General features: G+C 42.5%; 2 protein-coding genes across 2 annotated transcripts; both read left to right on the forward strand.

The window, feature by feature from the left end:
* Window positions 1–1606: 1606 nt before the first annotated feature.
* Window positions 1607–12291, forward strand: frg1 (FSHD region gene 1). The gene is made up of 9 exons (XM_070980092.1): window positions 1607–1738; window positions 2747–2814; window positions 3284–3406; window positions 5633–5690; window positions 5993–6107; window positions 7779–7883; window positions 8083–8174; window positions 10296–10406; window positions 12000–12291. Exons 1-9 carry the CDS (start codon window positions 1680–1682, stop codon window positions 12034–12036), a joined length of 768 nt encoding a protein of 255 aa, XP_070836193.1. The 5' UTR covers window positions 1607–1679; the 3' UTR covers window positions 12037–12291.
* A 1271-nt stretch (window positions 12292–13562) lies between these two features.
* asah1b (N-acylsphingosine amidohydrolase (acid ceramidase) 1b) lies at window positions 13563–18630 on the forward strand. Its single transcript, XM_070978366.1, has 14 exons — window positions 13563–13700; window positions 13816–13862; window positions 15081–15171; window positions 15252–15338; window positions 15445–15523; window positions 15604–15678; window positions 15769–15814; window positions 15909–16053; window positions 16179–16233; window positions 16319–16400; window positions 17142–17273; window positions 17572–17695; window positions 17839–17895; window positions 17974–18630. The coding sequence occupies exons 1-14, from the start codon at window positions 13632–13634 to the stop codon at window positions 18061–18063; spliced, it is 1179 nt and encodes a 392-aa protein (XP_070834467.1). The 5' UTR covers window positions 13563–13631; the 3' UTR covers window positions 18064–18630.
* The last annotated feature ends 213 nt before the right edge of the window (window positions 18631–18843 follow it).

The following is an 18843-nucleotide window of genomic DNA, read 5'->3' on the forward strand; positions in this document are numbered from 1 at the left end:
GCCTTTAAATAACCTGCAGAATCAGGTGCTATAGCATCAGGTACCGTGCGGTGCCATTTTGCTTGACACTGTCTTCCTTCAGCTCTTTTTAAGCACTTACGGGCTTAACCACTCAGCTCTCTCAGTACGAGTTATGACTGTTTAATCCCATCAACAACAGGGATTGCTGTCAAAGTATCATTGAACTTGACAAATGACAGGGAGAGTACAAGTGGGATTCAGCTCAGGCAGAGTAAAATGTTGATTCATGACTTCTCAAAACCCCACTGGCTAACTTCCTTAAAGCTTACAAGACTTCTCTGACCAGATTAGTCTTATATACTCTGAGCCAACTTTTCCTCACACACAGCAACACTGGGAGCCTCGCTACGGTATCACAGTAGTCTCTCTCCTGCATCACTTCAGACATGTTTTTTGCTGTTATTAGTGAGTCAGGCTGATTTGGGGCAACCCTCATCACTTTTCCTCCAGTCTGCCCAGTTTTTTGTTAGATGATTGAGTTCTTACTAGTTGAGTTTTACTGCAGTGAGCAGATAACACAAGCTACTGTCTAATTTATTTTACTTCTAGACAGTGTCCACAAATGATTTATTACCTCCTGTCACAGGCTCCTGATTGGGTCATTCCTGCTAAATGAGGCAGCATTAGCATATACAGTTATATGAGGGCACCATCCCCGAGCTGCGCTTACTCGTGAGACTGTTTTTGCGATTGAGGGAAGGGTCTCAGGGCTTTGACTCAGAGAACATTTGACATTTCTGGTGTCTGAAGAAGGCAAATGCCACTTCTTCTGACTCTGACCTCAGTCCTGGCATATAATAAAATGTCTCTTATGATTTATGATCTACTGGGATTAAATCTGATATATGAAAGAGGCATTTACTCAAAGTAATGCATGTTGTGTTGAATGACAGCAATGATAATTTTATTGTAGATAACCTGACTGTGTTAAACGGATATTCAAAAATCACTCAAAAGTGCACATTAGGACAAAATGTGTAGACCTTCTGAGGGTCTACCTGGATACCTTCAAATCCACCTTCAGTGGAGTTTAACTCTCCTCTGGTCACAGATAGAAATATCTAAACTGAACTCTGTTCAGACGAGCAAAGAAGCAATTTATGTGCATAACGATATAACAAGAACACAGATAGTTGTATATGGGAATCTAAATAGTGGGAATTGGGCCAATATATTGTGTGCTGGACACGTGCAGTATCTGCAGGTTGTGTAATTCACATGGACCCTGGAGGACTCTGGTTTTTTAAGTATGTCAGGGAATTAATGTGTGTCAACTTAAGTACTGATATAATCCAATACTGGACTGAACATGAAGCCCAAACATATATATCCCAAAGGCAATGTCAACAGCATTTAAAAATGGAGAGCCTGTGTTGTACAAGGCTGTTATGATAGAGTACACTGATATACTGATTGTTGTACTGCAGTACAGTGTACAAGTATTGCTATTTTTAGGTCACTCAGTATAATGTATTGTACCACAAAATATACTGAAGAAGTATCATTCCCCTCGGTGAAGCAGGTAGTGAGGTAGATCTAGGCTGGATGCGTACACTGAATGTTGAACGGTTCCGACTCCGTCTGTACTTCCGCGGCCGCCGTAGTTGGTGTTGCGAATACACACTGTTGAGTAGCTGCGCTAACTCCTAGGTAAAACAATGGCTGAATATTCTCACGTAAAATCAACTAAACTGGTTTTAAAAGGTTTTAACAAAGGGTAAGTGTTTATTTTACTGAGCACCACTTATCGCTACCATCTGCGTTCACTATTTACGGCTAACCGGGTTTGTGTACCCCAAGCTAAAGCTAGCTGAGGCTAACACGTTATCGTTGTGTGAAACATCGGTCAGTTTAAGTTACGAATGTAAATTCACTGTGAATCTCTGATTAAACCAACCTTAAACGTTTTAAAAACGACAAAGGCTGCGGCAGATCTTCAATCTTACGGAACTGTTTGGAACTAACGTTACTTAGCTTTAACGTGAGCTAACACGCTAGCCCCTTCTTTGACAAGCTAACGCTAACTAACGTTAGCATAACTAACATAACTGGTTCAGCTGTGATGAAACTAACTTGCTTTGTCCAAAAATAGTTTCAGCAGCAGCCGAAATGCCAGTTAAAGTCGGGTATTTAAAATACTTTGATTTCACGTTGTTGTTGTTGTTTATTATACTGTCATAAAAAATACAAGTCTAGGTTGCAGCTCAGCTAAATTTATTTAAAGAGTAACCTGTTGACCTCCAGGCGTTTAGTTTCTCACCTTACCTCAGTGATGTACAGGTGTATTCCAGAACCCTGTGACATCACTGTTGGGTGTGGTTACAGGTGCAGCTGACCACATCCAGCAGTGATGCTGAGTGTGGTCACAGGTCAGGAAAGGGTTGAAGCTTTCAATCAGAGAGCAGTGAAACGCTGCTTTTCAGCCTGATGTTAATTTATTCTTCAAAGTCAACAAGGTTCAGGCCTTTGTGAAGGTCCTGCAGCTCCTGTCCTACAACCATAAGTCACAACAATGATGACTCAGTGATTTGTTATTGACTTTAAGAGCCTTGCAGTTGCATTTTCAAAGAAACTGTGTCCACGTTGCATAAATGAACTTGCCCACCTGAGAGGTTAATATTTGGGTATGCTTGCAAGGTCGACCTGTGAAATTCAACATTTAGCAACCTAATTACGAATGGACACTTTCTCCTTTTTTTTTTATGTGTTATTATATTTTTCACAGGAAAAAGAAGAAGCATAAAGATAGGAAGAGAAAAGCAGCAGATGAAGAAGAAAAAGTCGATATTGTTGGTATGTATATGCACTATTAATGTTCAAAGGCCCAGTCTGATTTTTATTGTTGTTTTAGCCACGACCACATAAGTTTAAGGTAGATTTAAGTGCATAATCAAAAAGAAATATTGTTATGGAATTCGCATGTCTTGTCAATCTTCTTCATCCAATCATGTGTTCATAAGTGGTGAACCTCGCTCCAGCCTAGCTTGTGAATGACTGAGCCTTTCATACCCAATCATGATCCTCTCACCTGTTGCCAATGAGCCTGTTTACCTGTGGAATGATCCAGACAGGTGTTTTTGGAGCGTTCCACATCTTTCCCAGTCTTTAGCCTCTCCTGAACAAACTTCCAGAATAAAATCCAGAAATCCAGATGTTTATGCTTCTGAGTAGATCCTGAACCTTAACGTTTCCGTGGCTTTCCAGCACACTGCAGTGCTGTGTGTTATAAAACTTTTTGATATGGGTTTTTTCTGCTCACCAGGTGGTTGGTGGTCCGTCAGCAGCTTCGGTGAAATCACTGGAACGGTTGCCATAGAGATGCAGAACAGCTCGTACATCCATGCCCTGGACAGCGGGCTCTTCACAGTCGGCGCACCACACAAAGGTAAGAAGACGCGCTGGAGTGCCTTCAGAGTTTGACAGGGTTACTTCAGAGGAGTCGTTCTTCAGAGGCTCCAGTGACTTTTACTCAAATTGATCACTTTTTCTCAGCTCAGTAGAAAATATCTATAATAGGGGGGGATAAGAAAAGAAAGTGTGGTTTCTTTTCAACTATAAAACTTTTATTTTTCTGTGCGTGATAGAACAGTTTGTGCCGTTTCCACCCAACATTTCTAAGGCTTTTATTTCAGTTGGCAATTTCTGCTATTGCTGGCTGTATGATAGCAGCTATTTCTGCTGCTCGAGGTCACATTTTTCTAATTGCACTTGAAATAATTGCCAGAGACTCATTAACAGCAGATTCAAAATCTGTTTCCACATGTACTTTGCAAAGACTTCTAACCATTTATTTTTACTTCCATTTGTATTTCTGGAATGATCCAGTGTATTTTTGACTTAACTCAGATAAACCTCTGAGCCAGAGAAGTGAGTGTATTTTTATTTAATGTGTTGTAGTAGAACATGGAATAATGCTTTAAGTTGCTCAGGATTACGGCTTGGTAATAAATCAATATTATTGTACTTCAAGTTTAATTCTGAAGTGGTGTTAATGTTTTTGAAGAATGTCCAATTAATGGTTCCAAACAAAGTTAGTCGTTAGGGCCTTTTGTCTTATGTTTGAAGACGAAAGAGAAAATTAATCAGCAACTATTTGATGAGCGATTAATGGTTTTAGTCAGTAATCAACATTTCATGGTCCCAGCTTCTCGGATGTGAGGCCTTGATGTTTTTCTTTGTCATTTATAAGTTGACATTGTAAAACATCTTTTATGAATGTGTTGTTCCCCGGGATGATGAATATAATGTGTAGTACAGAAGAAAATAGTCAGCCTATGCACTCACTCCACGGTTGGACAAACTTGAGGAACCTAAAACTCAATTTTGAGGTTCGGTTTACTGTAGGCTCCAGGCATTGTGGGGATGAAGGGGGGTTTTGCCTTCAGTCCACAAAGCAGTAAGCATTTAAGTAGTAAATCCAGACACCAGACTGAAAAGGCTGAACGGGGGTTGAGTTGAGGGTAAGGACAGAGCAAACCCAGAATTTTCCCTCCCTTCAGCCTGCAGGCACTTCTGAGGGACTGGTGCTCATTGAAACAGTCTGCCCGGAACGAGACACTAATAACAATTAATTCAGCCCACGTTGTGTGAGAACCAGTGAAAATGGCTGGGAGATTGAAACATCCCAATTCCCTTAGTGGGTCCTCATCCTCAGCATGCACATAAGCTCATTTCTGGGAGATGAAAGAGGACGCAAGCTAGCAGTATAGAAATGGAGATTAAAGATTTCCCCCTCCTGACTGGATTTTCCACTCTGTGGATGATGCAGCGTTTTAGAAAACTGCCAAAAATGTTCACATTCAGCTGCAGGTCAGAGGAAACACGCTGATGCTCTCTCAGCCAGCTCTGAGGGGTCGCCGTCTGACATGTTTCAAAGATAATCAGCCTTTCCAAAAAGCGTCTCGTGTCACATTTTACTTCCGCTTTATAAATGCTTTCCTCGTTAATGTCTCACAGGCTCTGCTCCGTCTTGACCTGAACCCTGTATGACGCAACACAAATTATGCCAGAGTTTGAATTATTGTAAAGGTCAGGAGGTGAGCTAATCACTGGCAGATCACTTCTATGAAATCATGAGGAACCCAGAAGACCTCAGCATGAAATAAAGCATTTAAATGCAACACAACAGTTCCCTCCATATCTTATTCCAAGCGTCTCAGTGCTGCTGAACTGGACCCAGATCAGCACAGCACTACCTAGCCAGCGGGCTTCAATTATTAATTACAAGAATGCATAAGTAAAGCAGGAAGCAGGTCTCAAGGAATTTGGTGTGAGAAGAAAAAGTATGCGCATTTTCCTGATGGCACGTGATTGTTACACAGTGATTAATCAAATACCAAATGACTGTTTTTGTCTGGCTGAAGCTTTTCTGTCCATCTCAGTGCTCAGGGTTTGGTTACAGGTCAAACATTATAACTGGGCTTTCAGCCTGCCGCAACGTTTTTTGCTTTGAACGGGTGATGAGATGCGTCTCATTAATAATAAACGTAAACACAACAAAGCATGAAAGCTGCAGAATGTGTACGGACCAATAGAAACCCGTTTGAGAGGCAGCAGCAGCAGCAGCAGCCGTAAAACGTTTAAAAGGTAAACACTGTTTTATACGTTTCAGATGATGAAGGACCTGACCCTCCGGAACAGTTTACTGCCATCAAGCTGTCAGACACAAGGTGAGAACGCAAAGACAAAGCGCACATTGTGTTTGCATTCACAGATAATCCGTCGCTTAAAGATTTAATACCCGGCTTCTGCAGCCGCTCTTTACGGTGTCGAGATGCACGAGAGCACTTTACCCTTCACGGGCCCCTCCAGCCTCGGCTGTGGGGGAGCTCTCTCTGCAGCTGTGGATCTCAGATTAACTCTGATTTTATTTAACCCATCCTGTCAAAAAGGCAGAAGCGTTTTTGTAAAGCCATAGTCTGAGCCAACGTGCTGCCACTTTACATTTTTTGGATTATTTCTTCTGCTGCAGGGTAGCCTTGAAGTCTGGATATGGCAAGTACCTGGGTATCAACTCAGAGGGTCTGGTGGTGGGGCGCTCTGATGCCATCGGCGCCAGAGAACAATGGGAGCCAGTCTTCCAGGATGTAAGTGTCTCTGCATCACAGTGCATGTGTAGATTTAACCTTGTTGAGGCTCATACTGGAGATACATACACTTGTCTTTAGTCCCATCTTGGTCCTGTGATTTTTGTGGTAGCTGTAAGCCTCCATGACAGAGATTAGAAAGAGAGGACGGGGAGTTATGGAGAGAGAGATGCAGCAGACATCCCCAGCCAGAGAGAAACCAGGCCTGCTGCTGTTAATATTCATTTTATTGTCCCCTAAACCACACGCTCGACCTAAACGAGACTCATGGATTTGTCTTTTTTCCCTGCTGATGAAATGATGATGATTGTTGTTTTGTTTGTACGTCTCTGTGTCATTCAGATCTTCACTGCACATTTCCTTAACTTTTGTAATGGCTGAATGAATACAGGTCCATGTGCCCATTTCTTTGCACCATTTAAGCTGTTATTGAGACATTTGAGCATTTTTGGGACATAATCTTAAAACCATAGTCTTTACGCCATGTCTCAAAGGGTCAGGCACAAGTCTGAGTCTGGAAACGTCGGTTACACAACAGGATCATTGGGGCTGAGTGTGCAGTCATCTCCTCCTCAACACAAGTCAAGCTGCAACAGTAAATTGATTAATTGAGGGCGTATTCAGACCAGGGAAGTCCTTTGGTCCGCTGTCTTTGTCAACAAGCCCACCTGTGTGCAAAGATCGTTCAATCATTGGACAAAACGGTCAGGGGCGGGACAGTTACAGACGTTTGCAGAACTTTTGAGGCATTTGGCACAACATAATGCCCGCAGCAACGGGAGCCTGTTGCGTCCGAAAAGGCATAGAATTTTTAGAACTGGGTCGGACTGAGCGCGGTCACTTTCACATATCATTGGGAGCAAACCGAGACCACCCCTCCGACTGGGTCTCGGTCTGGCTGTTTGGTCCGCACCAGAGTTCAATGGTTTGTATTCACACCAGCCCAAAAGGTCCGCACCAAAGATTTTTTTGGTTTGGTTCGAACCAAACAAGGCAGGTGTGAATACGCCCCGATAGGCAGATCAGCAGAAATGTAATCAGACAAACTAGACATTTTTCAAGCAAAAATGCCAAAATTTCACAGATGCCAGCTTCTCAAATGTAACTACAACTGCTGCTTTTTCACTTTTTTTTCTGACATTTTATCGATAAAGCGAACAAGAATGAAGAAAAAATCTGCAGACTAATCGATAACGACAATAACTGCAGAGAGCAAAGGCTGCTGGGAGCAACATCACCTGGATATGTTCTTCTTAAAATGTGTAAATCTCTTCATTTCCAGGGCGCTCATGTGGATATCAGTTAGTATTTGACATAAACACATATATTTTTGCAGCTGCGGCTCATCATGTAAAGGGCTGGTTTTTTACAGGCGTCCCCTGCCTTTCACGGCTCGCCTCATGGCTGATTGGAGTTTAGCCCATGAGAGATAACACTTAGCTGTAGACAGGAGCAGCTAATTCATTATGCAGAATGCACCCACCTTATCACCGCAGCGCACTGCTCGCCTTGATGCTTTGTTGAACCTATAAACAACCTGCCCGGCACAACCTTGAGACTCTTTTACATCAAATATCAGGCAGCCTTTCATGTCTGTCACAACAAGCGTTCCCACAGCAGTTATATCTAATCTACTGCCTCCTCCTCTGTTTTCTGTCTGTTCTGCCTCAGGGCAAAATGGCTCTCCTGGCAGCAAATAGCTGTTTCATCTCCTACAGTGACAGTGGGGACATCGAGGCCAAGAGCAAGACAGCAGGGGATGGCGAGATGCTGAAGGTGATGTGTAAACTGTGTTCTTCCACAAGGTTGCATGTTAATCCCTTCGTTTTAAGCATGCAGCCTCTGTGGGGTCCCGACTGCAGAGATGGAAGGGGGAAATGTTCGTGACCTCGCCTCGCGAGGTTCAAGGTATTGATATTTAATGCAAAACTCCTCTTTCTGTTTTCCTTTGTTTCCCCCTCCGAACGATAAACAGATCAGAACGAGCACAGAACGAGAGGCCAAGCGGAAAGACGACATCGCAGAAGAGGACAGAGGCAACGTGAAGTCCTGTGAGGTCAATTATGTGTACGTAACCTCCGCTGAGTCCACCTGAAGCTCTGACTTAATCAGTAGCTAATGAAGGGAGCCACGCCGGCCTCTCTCTGCATGCAGCTTTGATGTTAACCGTCATCCTCTGCCAGGTCGGCCCGCCTTTCTGTGCTGCTTTTAATTGTGCACAAATTGCCGGAGTGTAATCGACTCTTCTCTGACACAGTGTCAATAACAATTAAAAGTTTCACAAACAGTGTTTATTCCTGCACTTTTGTTCGGGGAATTAGCCCGTGTGTCCATACAGCGTTTTTGTTTTTTTTACTCCTGAGAGCCAGCATCGTTTTTCAAGTGTTTCCAGTGAGGAGAGAGCGTGTGCGGCGGCGGTGGCGCTGAACTTCAGAGAGGGGTCACTGTCACTCCTCATTACGTTGGGGGGGGGGCTTCTTGTCACACTGGAAACCAAGTAAATGGAGAAGCAGCTTGTTCTGGCTGTGTCTGTCCAGCCTTAGCTCTTAGATTTATTATTTGTCCTGATGAAAGGACAGAATTGGGCTTGATTGAGCGGCGCTGCGCTGAGTCCGTCGCTGCAGCTCTCGAGCTCTCCTCGCTGGATTGTTGATGGTCACTTCTGCTTGAGGTGGTGGTGGTTTGTGCCATCACCCCTTTTTGTTGTTGGTCTTCTTACGTCAGCTTACATTTTTATCTAAAGTGCTTTTTTGGGTCTTTTTGGAACCTCCACTGTGGAGTCTGCAGCAATGTTCCTTTCGCTGTCGGCCATGTTTGTTGTTGCTGTGTGTGACGTTATGACATCATAACATCAGCAAATCGAAATGTTGCTGTCATCACAGTATGATTTTTTTAAAGATCGTACCAATATTATCATGCTGGGTTAAACAGAGTTTATTGTGTCTTGTTTCTTGGAAGTGACTTTTTAAAGTGACATTTGTTTTGACGCTGTCGTCGCATCGTGTCAACAATTATACCTGCGTTTCACGACAGCTTGATGTGTTACGGTGTAAGCACTATACCTCCCAGCCCCCCCAAAATAAGCGACACGGCACTTTATTCTGATTGAGGGGAAAAACTGTGATTTCCTGCCCATTATCTTCATGCTGTGTCGATGTGCACTGGCAGCGTTTTGACAACAAAATCACATCCCTGGACGTGAGATCACGCCTTTAAGATACCGCCTCATCGGTCCTGCGTCTTAAGGATGCAATTGATGGTCTGCTGTTGGGGGGGGGGGGGGGGGGGGGGGGGCAACGCCACATTTCAGCCTCCGATGCTGCGAGCGTTTTATATACAGCCCGTCAGCGGCCTATTAAGTTCCAGGCAATATGTCTGAAGCTGTTTTTTGCTTGGCGTGCTTTGGCTTGTGTTTGGTCTCTATTATTTGTTTTAGATGAATGCTGGGGAAATGGACTCATCATGTTGACATGTTGATAATGGCTGCCCTTGAGCCTGTGTCTTGATGTAGTGTTTAGCGTCTGAAATGCCTCTCTGGATGGAGTGCAGCCTGGAAATCATAAAACACAGGCAGAGCGAAGAGAAACTAAACATGGGGGAAGTTTCTGACTCGATGCCTGGGTTGTTTATGGCGCTGTTGTGGGAGATATCCGAACATATTGTTAAGATTGCTTACATTAGAATAACAGATTATTTTAAGCTCTCCCTCGCACATTTAAAATATTCATGAAGGCTCGCGCTGACAGAAGCGACTGGATGAAGTCCTCACAGCCTCTCACACAGCGCAGTGCTTTAGTGCTTTAGATACATGTATTATTTTAGGCTGACAGCTCGATTAATAAGAAGAACGTCCCGCCCTCATTAGCAGATTCCACTGTTATCCCTGATAAAACTTCCGGCTTTGTACTGTATATGTTGATCTGTGGCAGGGAGTCGGATTAGCCATTCAGCCTGTTGCTGTTTACCTGCCACTGTCAACATTTAGACTCTCTGCTTTACTTAATTCTTGGCTCAATATCTGGATTTTTTTTTTTTAAAGATTTAGCTTCTTAGAGCCTCAGTGTCACTTCTCAAAGGAGGATAAGTTGTGAAAATGTCAGTAATTTTGAGTGTAGCGAGTGTGTGTGAGTCATTTGCCTCTGCGCTTCCTTTTGTGATGTCTTATAAGTGTTTTTGTGTGAATTACAGGAAGAAGTTTCAGAGTTTTCAAGATCGGCGGCTCAGGGTTAACGAGGAAGACACCGTCACGCTGAAGAGAGCCAGAACCGACGGGAAGTTCCACGAGGCCTTGCTTGACAGGTGTGGAAATAAGCGCATTAGATATTTACTCTCAGACACCTCATTTGCATTTTTTTATGTTATCACCCCCCCTCAGGTGTTTCTTCACGTGTAAGTGAAGTTTATACATGTATACAAGCAAACTGCACTGTTTCCACTCCAAATTGTGCTCAGTCATTATTCCCACGCAGTGAAATGTAAGGCCAGTAACAGGCTGCCAGATCAGTGAGTGTTAGATACAAACTTCTTTCCACGATATGTCAAAGTAAAGAGGTGCACTGTGCAAGTTTTCATTGACTTCCGGTTCACTGAACCTCTTCTTTAATGTCAGCTCATAAAAAAAGTTACCTTTGAAAATATTTCCGATGTTTTTAAAGAGAAAATCCAGATAAAATGTTGAGCTACAACTGAAAGGTTGAGTAAAAATAAAAAAAATGTGGGTAAAAACATCCAGTGTGAACGATAGTTCATGAACTCGTTCATATTTTGGGCGAACGTGAACTGCACGCTCTCTCAGTTTTCACCAGCTTTGCCTGATGAGCGTTACCGTGAACTCGTTCATTCTGGTGTCCGTGAACGGCACGCTCTCTCAGTTTAACTTCGTTCAATAGGGTGCCAGATTTCTATAGAGCCTTCCAGGCGAAAACCCGGCTAAAACACACCGTAAACAGGCCGAAAGAACACCCAATCTGGCAACACCAGCCACCGGTGTCGCACCGCCGCATGCGTCATCAAAACAAAAAGCAGCATGGAGGCGACAAAGCAGCAAGGAGGCATCGTATGATCATTTTAACGAGTTTTATGACAAGGTCGGTGAGGATGGGAAAAATCTGACGTTTCTGTGTAAAGCTGGATAAGGACTCAAAATAAATATGAAGATTTAATCTGACGCATAGTTACAGTGTTAACACTGATAAAATAATTGCTGTCTGTGGTTCTATATGGGCTGTGGCAATAATTTTGAAAAGTAATAGCTCGCAGCAACATATGGAAAAAAAAGAACTATGAACTAGTTCATTTTTGGAACGGTGAACTTATTTCAAATTTTTGAATTATGAACTAGTTAATTTTGAAATTTGTGAGCTGAACTTTGAGCTAGTTCATGTAGGAAGTGAACTTTCCCAACACTGACAACATCCACAACTACTACTACTACTTATGTATCAGAGAGATGTGAATGGATCCAGACATGAAATGAAACAGAAAGAGGAGCAGGCACACTGCAGAGGAACCAGCCTGTGTTGGTGTTTTATTGTTTACTTTCAGCATCAGATGTGTTGTGGCAGTTCAGGTAGCCTCATGCTGAGAAATCTCTGCGCATCATCATCCCAGCAGTAGTAGCAAGCAGGATAAGTGAGAATTAATGCATGTCATCATGTCATCTGTGTGTCAACAGAACCTGCAGTCTCACTGACTGCAAGGTGTTAAAATAACATTGTCTGTTAATTCTACCTGTGCAGTAACATGTATTTATTAAAAAAAGAAAAGAAATGTGATTCAGATGTTGATCTCAACTTGAACATAATGTGACTGTGGGCGTAGACTGTGAATGAATCATTACAAAATAACAGATAATAGATTGATTGCACTGACTGTTTTTCATTTTCATTACAGGAGAAGCAAAATGAAAGCAGACAGGTACTGCAAGTGAAGACTCAGCGTCATTGATTACTGCCGTGGCTTTGTAAACGTCTCGATTTTATAGATTTTGCCATTTGGTCTGGCATTTAATGTACTATTTTTGTTTTTGTTCTTTGATATTTTGATTAAAATGACATGGCCAAATCAGTTTTGTTGGATTCGTCTTAATGGTGGCATTTACACAGATAGAGTACTTTATTCATCCCCTAAAGGAGATTGCAGTGTTGTAGCAGCAGTTCACATTATCACACAACACGCTGAACTTCGACAAAGCTGACCTGAGGTCAGTCGCAGCAGGCAGGTGACTCATCACTGTTCTGTGTAAATAATTAACCATCACCTCCCTTTGCTATGGAGCAACTGTTTGTTAAACCTTTGAGTTACAGGATGCTCCGTGTTTCTGGAGTAACTGTACCACATTTTGCCGTTGCACACACTGATCGAGTGTACATAAACCATAACTGAGTCGGTAATACTCACCGGGCAAACTGCTGCCACGACTGACCTTTAACGAACCTTTGATGAAAGGTCAGAATGTATTATTTATTTATACTGCGACTCTGATCAGTTTGACAGTATTTGATGTGATGTTTTGCCATAAGTTGATGTAATTAAGATAAATGTCACTTGAAAAACATACATAACTCTCCCTCATCCCTCATCGCACACTTCATGGCCAAAAGTATGTGGACAAGAATGTCACATTTGGTCATTTATGCTGCTTTCTGATGCACGTATGTATTATGTGTATCTATGATATCTTACATTATTACACTGTTAATATTGTACAGTTCAGTGGTTTGCAGACCAGGAATTGGGCATCCCAAAAGGGTCAGTGGAGGGTTTTGGCATGGTTAATAAACTATTACTATGCAAATGTGCATTTTCTCCTTCTAACTTTTCTCAGATCTGTGCTTTTTGTGAAATAATCTCTTACAATCTGACCTCATTTAGCCTTAAACATTTGTCAGCTTAGCGGGAATGAATTTAACAACTCAGACCTCTGCAATTTGGTTTATAATATCACAATTCATTGTTTTTTTAATTTTATCTGATCAGTGCTATTAAGTAAATGTAGTGGAGTGAAAAGTGCGATATTTCTCCTCTAAAATGTAGTCAAGAAGAAGTATAAAGTAACATAAAATGGAAATGCAGAAGTAAAGAACAAGTACCCTAAAATTTTGAAATAAATATATGAAGACGCTGACTCAGTGGACGCTCAGGTGACACGGGACCAAAGCAATACAATCAACCAAATGAGTCATGTTATTTCTCTTCGCTTCCGTGTGGAAACAACCACTGGCATTTGTTTGGAGGGGTGTTTTATGACGTAGTTACTCATTTTTCCAAAGCTCTCGCGTTTTTAACCAATAAGAAAATAAGTTGTTGGGTTTTTGTAATTATTGAAAACGCATGTGAATTGATTTTTTGTTTTTATGTACAAAAAGCGTTGTACGTGCCTCTGAGAACTTCCGGTTTCCCCTCTCGTGCATAAAAGTGAGGTCACTATCACGAGATAAACAGTAGCTACTTCCGCGGTAAACTTACTCAAAGCTAAATAAACGGACGCAGGACGAACAGCAGTTTGGCCGAAGTCTTCCAGAAATGGGTCACTGTGTTTTTCTCATTTTAGCGGCTTTATTTTCTGTCGCATCCACACAGTTTATACCGCCGGTAAGCGACATTTCTGCCTCACCACTGTGCTGTTTAACACGTTATTCTAATAAATGCTGGGTGTGTTGTCTAAAAGTAAGGTTATACTGAGCTGTATCCATGCATTCATTTACAGTATACAGAAGACTGTCGGGCAGATATGTATCCACCAAAGGGTCCCACGTAAGTAGCTTTCGTCTGTAATGCTCAAAGAAAACCACTTTGTTGGACCTACCAGTGGTCTTTAGCTAATGTTAGCTGTGCAAGGCACAGTGTGTTCTGTAACGCCTGTGCTTTGGACTGAGCTGTGCTGCCTTCACTTGCACCTCGTAAACCTCACTATCCTCATTCACAAGTTGCATTTAGTTCATGCTTTGTTTTGTTTCCCTTTTTGTTGGCCGCTGTTCATTTTAGAAATCAAATGTCACAAAGAAGAGAGGAAAATGTTACCAAAGAATAATTAATCAGGAACTCCACCAATATATCACATTAATGTCATTTTACACATCACACGTAGATCTGCTCAGCCTGAGAAAACACTTGTCGTCTGACTGGAGGAGATTTTTAAAGTCAGAGAAAATATTTCTGGTCTTGGCTGTGGCTTCAGTGCTGGAACAATTGGTGGACAGCTGGTTTTCTGTCAATTGTCCAATGGTAGACAATATTTGACTGCACACACACACACACACACACACACACACACACACACACACACACACACACACACACTGCAAAATAGGCAACTTGAAGATATCAAATGTGGCTTATGATGGGAAAACAAAAACACTGGCAACTGTTGAATCTATTTTTGGGGGGGTTGACCCAAAATGGGGAATAAATAGCAGAATCTTGGCCTCTGCAGCACTGAGTCTGACCACATTTACTACACATACATACCCAAAGTTATGTCCAATAACATAACCCCAATAGTCCAATAGGAAATTGCTCAAGTATGTCTTAAATTAGTAAGAGTAGATTGTGTAAATTCCCTGTAGATTAAAATTTATGTTTTTTGCTTCCTTTTCCAAGTTGAAATGAGCAGTTTTTTTCTTTCCCATTGCATAAAAGATATAAGATTTACATTTCCAATGGCACTTGAAGGCAGCATACTGTTGACGCACATAGGTCTAAGGATATCAGTCATTTTGAAGAAATTAAACCGGGGCTGCAACATTTATTTTAATTATTAAGAAACCCTGTGCTTATTTGTGATTCATCTATTAATTGATCAGTCCAGAAATTATCAATAAACAGTGTAAAATTTATAAACTCGTCTGATAAAATGATGTGCTGCATTCAAAACAGAAGAGTAAGACTCGCGTCTGATCGGTGATGTGAGTCGGATTTTATCGTTTGCATCATTATGCTTCAGTAGTTTGACAGCGTTTCCTTTCTGATCAGGTTCAGAGGAGCTGTCAGTTGGTACACGGTGGACCTCGACTTACCGCCCAGCAAGAGATGGACAGCTGTGATTACTGACAAAAAAACAGATGTAAGACAGCTGAGAGGTGCTTTTAAGTAGCTTCACACAAACATCACTTTTTGTTTTGACTATGATCTCTTTGTCTTCAGCTGGTCATCATGGTTCAGGCCATCAGAGACCTGGCTGATGCTTTTGTGCCCAGCGGGAAGCTGATCGAGCTGGTCGACGTTACGCTGGCGAGTGTCATTTTGTCTCCTTGAGCTGCTTTCCTCAGAATAACCGACATGTTTTCATTATCACGAAAGGCGTTGTGACTTCAGCGTGTTTTATTCTGCCCGACAGCCTCTGATGGCGGACACGCTCCCAAACCCTTTCGGTGATGAAATCAAAGCAATCGCAGCCGTTTCAGGGATTCCTCTTGGTAAGAAAACAGATATTCTTGAATCTTTCACTGATTTTAAAAATGCCACATTGACCTCTGACCTTTCTTTTATAATCTAGGTGAGGTGGTCTTGTTCAACGTCTTCTATGAGGTGTTCACTGTGTGCACGTCAGTCGTTGCAGAAGACAATAAGGGTGGGTCATTGTCCACAATCGGGTTGATTAGCTAACTTAAAATAAGGCCTCATCTGTACTGAGATGCTTCTGGGCTTTGCCTCCTTACAGGTAACCTCATTCATGGCAGAAATCTGGATTTTGGATTATTTTTGGGGTAAGAAACTCCACAAATCCACGTATTTTAAAACTCATAGTCTTGACTCTGATCTGGTAAAATAGCGTCTCATGAGAGGGACTTGTCTTCACAGCTGGGATGTGAAAAACAAGTCGTGGATCATTAGTGAGAAGCTGAAGCCTCTCGTGGTCAACCTGGACTTCAAGAGAAATAACCAGACCGTCTTCAAGTCCACAAACTTCGCTGGATACGTCGGCATGCTGACTGGCATCAAGCCTGTGAGTCATGTAGTTTCTTACCCGACGACTCGAGCAGCATCGGCAGTATTTAACATCAGTGGCAGCTGCTCAGCGTCGTGCACAGCTCTGCACGTTTGAAATCGATGTTTCTTCTTTCTCTCCAGCACTTATTCAGTCTGACGATGAACGAGCGCTTCAGCCTCGACGGAGGATACATCGGTGAGTATTTCCACGGGCATTTCACAGAAGTTCTCTGTTTTCTCTGACCGCTCTTCATCATCTGTGCTCATCTGTTCTCGTGCAGGAATCCTGGAGTGGATCTTAGGGAAGAGAGACGGGATGTGGATGAGCTTCCTCACCCGCTCTGTCCTGGAACACGCAAACAGGTACTCCTCTTCCTCACTTAAAGGCACGCTGTGGAGTTTTAGAGCTGTGAAATGTTTTTAAAGTAATGTGTATCAGACCGAAACTAAGGATCATTTTCATTAATCTGCTTTCTGTATGAAAAATGACTGAAACGGTTATCAGGATCATTGGCAATTACTGCTTTTTGTCAATTATCTCATTGGTTAATCGACTAATTGTTTCAGCTGTATTTGTTCAGACTGTTGGTTTGATTTATAACAAAATATCATATTTGAATGATGTTCATGTTCAATGTTTGGTGCAGCAGTTTAAGTTTGTTTAGTTTAGTTTAGTTTAGTTTAAGCGTATGCAGATTTATTAAGACAACGTAAAGTTTCTCCTAACCAACATTAACGCTGATGGAGAAAAGTTTGGGGGAACAAAGCTCATTTTTATTCCAATGAAAGCTCCACGGGGTCTTTTTTCAGCATTCTGGAAAATAAAATGTTGTAATGCCTTTCAGGACAGGTGTATTTGGAAAGTTCAACAACAAGGCAACTCAAAGCTTCACATAAAAAAATAAAACATAAATTTGAAAGAATGAATTAACCAGCAGAATGAAAACTGCATTGCTGAGCATCATGTGAATGAACAGTCCCGAGTGTAGTTTAATAAAAGGCAGAGGCTCACAGAGAGGGTTGAAGCTGTGATTCGAACGCTGCCTCTCCATGTTAAGCGACGATGTCTCTGCCTGACGGTCCTTCTTGTCCCGTTCCTGCCAGCTACGAGGAGGCCAAAACTCGCCTGGCTCAGACCAAGCTGCTCGCGCCGGCCTACTTCATCCTGGGAGGAAACCGCACCGGCCAGGGCTGCATCATCACCAGGTCCAGACTGCTCAGCATCGACATCCTCGAGTGAGTACTGGAGCTCATTTTGTGCTTTTTTTAGAGCTTTTAGTGGAAACAATCTGTGGCTCGCTGTGTATTCAACTATAAACACTCTATAACCAGCAAATTGTAACGTAGCAGCGCCTGTCAAATCGTTTGTTCTTGGGGTCAAAAGTCACAATGACTCTGTTCTTGTGAAACACCACTTAGTCAACCAGGAACTGATGACCGCTGTGGTTTCTGATCACCTGATTGGAACTGTTTCACAAGCTCGGCGTGGCTGCAGGTCACATGTTGAGGTTTTCCTTTCATTTCTTCATCTCAGGATTGACCTGAAGCTCGGCCGCTGGTACGTGCTGGAGACCAACTACGATCACTGGAAGGAACCTTTGTTCCTGGATGATCGCAGAACTCCTGCCATGAAGTGCATGAACCAGACCTCGCAGAACGTGAGTGCCGGGGACGGACGCTGTCTCTGTGAACGTCTTCAGGCGTAGTTACAGCTTGGTCATGTGGTCTGAGGTCTGAAGTCTGACACGTTCATTCCTGTTCAATCAAAGCGGTGACAAACCTTTGACCTGTCTTTTTTCAGAACATCTCTCTGAAGACGCTGTACGACATGCTCTCAACCAAACCAATGCTGAACAAGGTGAGTTTTTAACGATGTCTGTGTTTAGTAATTCAAAGTTCAGTGTAAATAACTTCCTCTCACTTTGTTTTTCCGCAGCTGACCACGTACACAACGCTGATGCAAGTGTCTGAGGGAAAACTGGAGTCGTACATCCGCGACTGCCCAAACCCCTGCATGCCCTGGTAACGGTCCAGCCGCTGACCTCCGATCAGTTTGTAAATGCTTCTCCGCCGGAGGAGCCGCGATGGAGACGAGCTCAGATGATCTTGGAACAAAACTTGAGGTTTTTCTTTTGCACAGTGACAAATCGCCTGCTCCAAAGTTTGTCTCCATGGGACGTCTTTTTGACAGTTGTTTTTTTTTTTTCCACAAATGCTTTAAAAGTTTTGATTAAAGTATTAAATCCTACTTATTTTTTCATTATGAGGGTAACTGGTACAAAGTGACTCAATGTGCTCACTGTTGTTTTTACTGTAATTATATGTATTATTTGAAGGAGTCCATCAGTGGAGCTGAACTCGGGGCCGGGGAGATGAAAGCTCATGTGTAAGTCAGTTATTGTGAAATATTGTTCCATTTTGTCAAATCCAGCCCACGCTCGCCACTCTGTGCCTCCACCCCGCTTTAGGTTTTTAGCTGTTGTACAGTCGAGTTTGTCTGTCTGACCACTTCATGCACTGACACTATTAATGTCCCTGAGAGCTGGCCACTTTTTTAATTTTAAAGCCGGTTAATAAAAGGATTCCCAAATTTGAGCGTCTCTGATGTCATCTTCGAGAAAAGCAGCAATTTTCACATTTTAGATGCTTTAACTACAGAATACTCGGCATTTTTGCTTGAAAAATGACGCAAATAATTAATCTGCGATTGAAACTGCAGCTTAACTTGTCAACCAATTAATCGTCTCTGTTCCTGCATTGTGGTGGTGTTAATCAGTCAGTGATCTAACGTGCTGCAGCGTTCACT

The sequence above is a fragment of the Chaetodon trifascialis genome, chromosome 2, assembly GCF_039877785.1.
Source record: "Chaetodon trifascialis isolate fChaTrf1 chromosome 2, fChaTrf1.hap1, whole genome shotgun sequence".
Lineage (NCBI taxonomy): Eukaryota > Metazoa > Chordata > Actinopteri > Chaetodontiformes > Chaetodontidae > Chaetodon > Chaetodon trifascialis.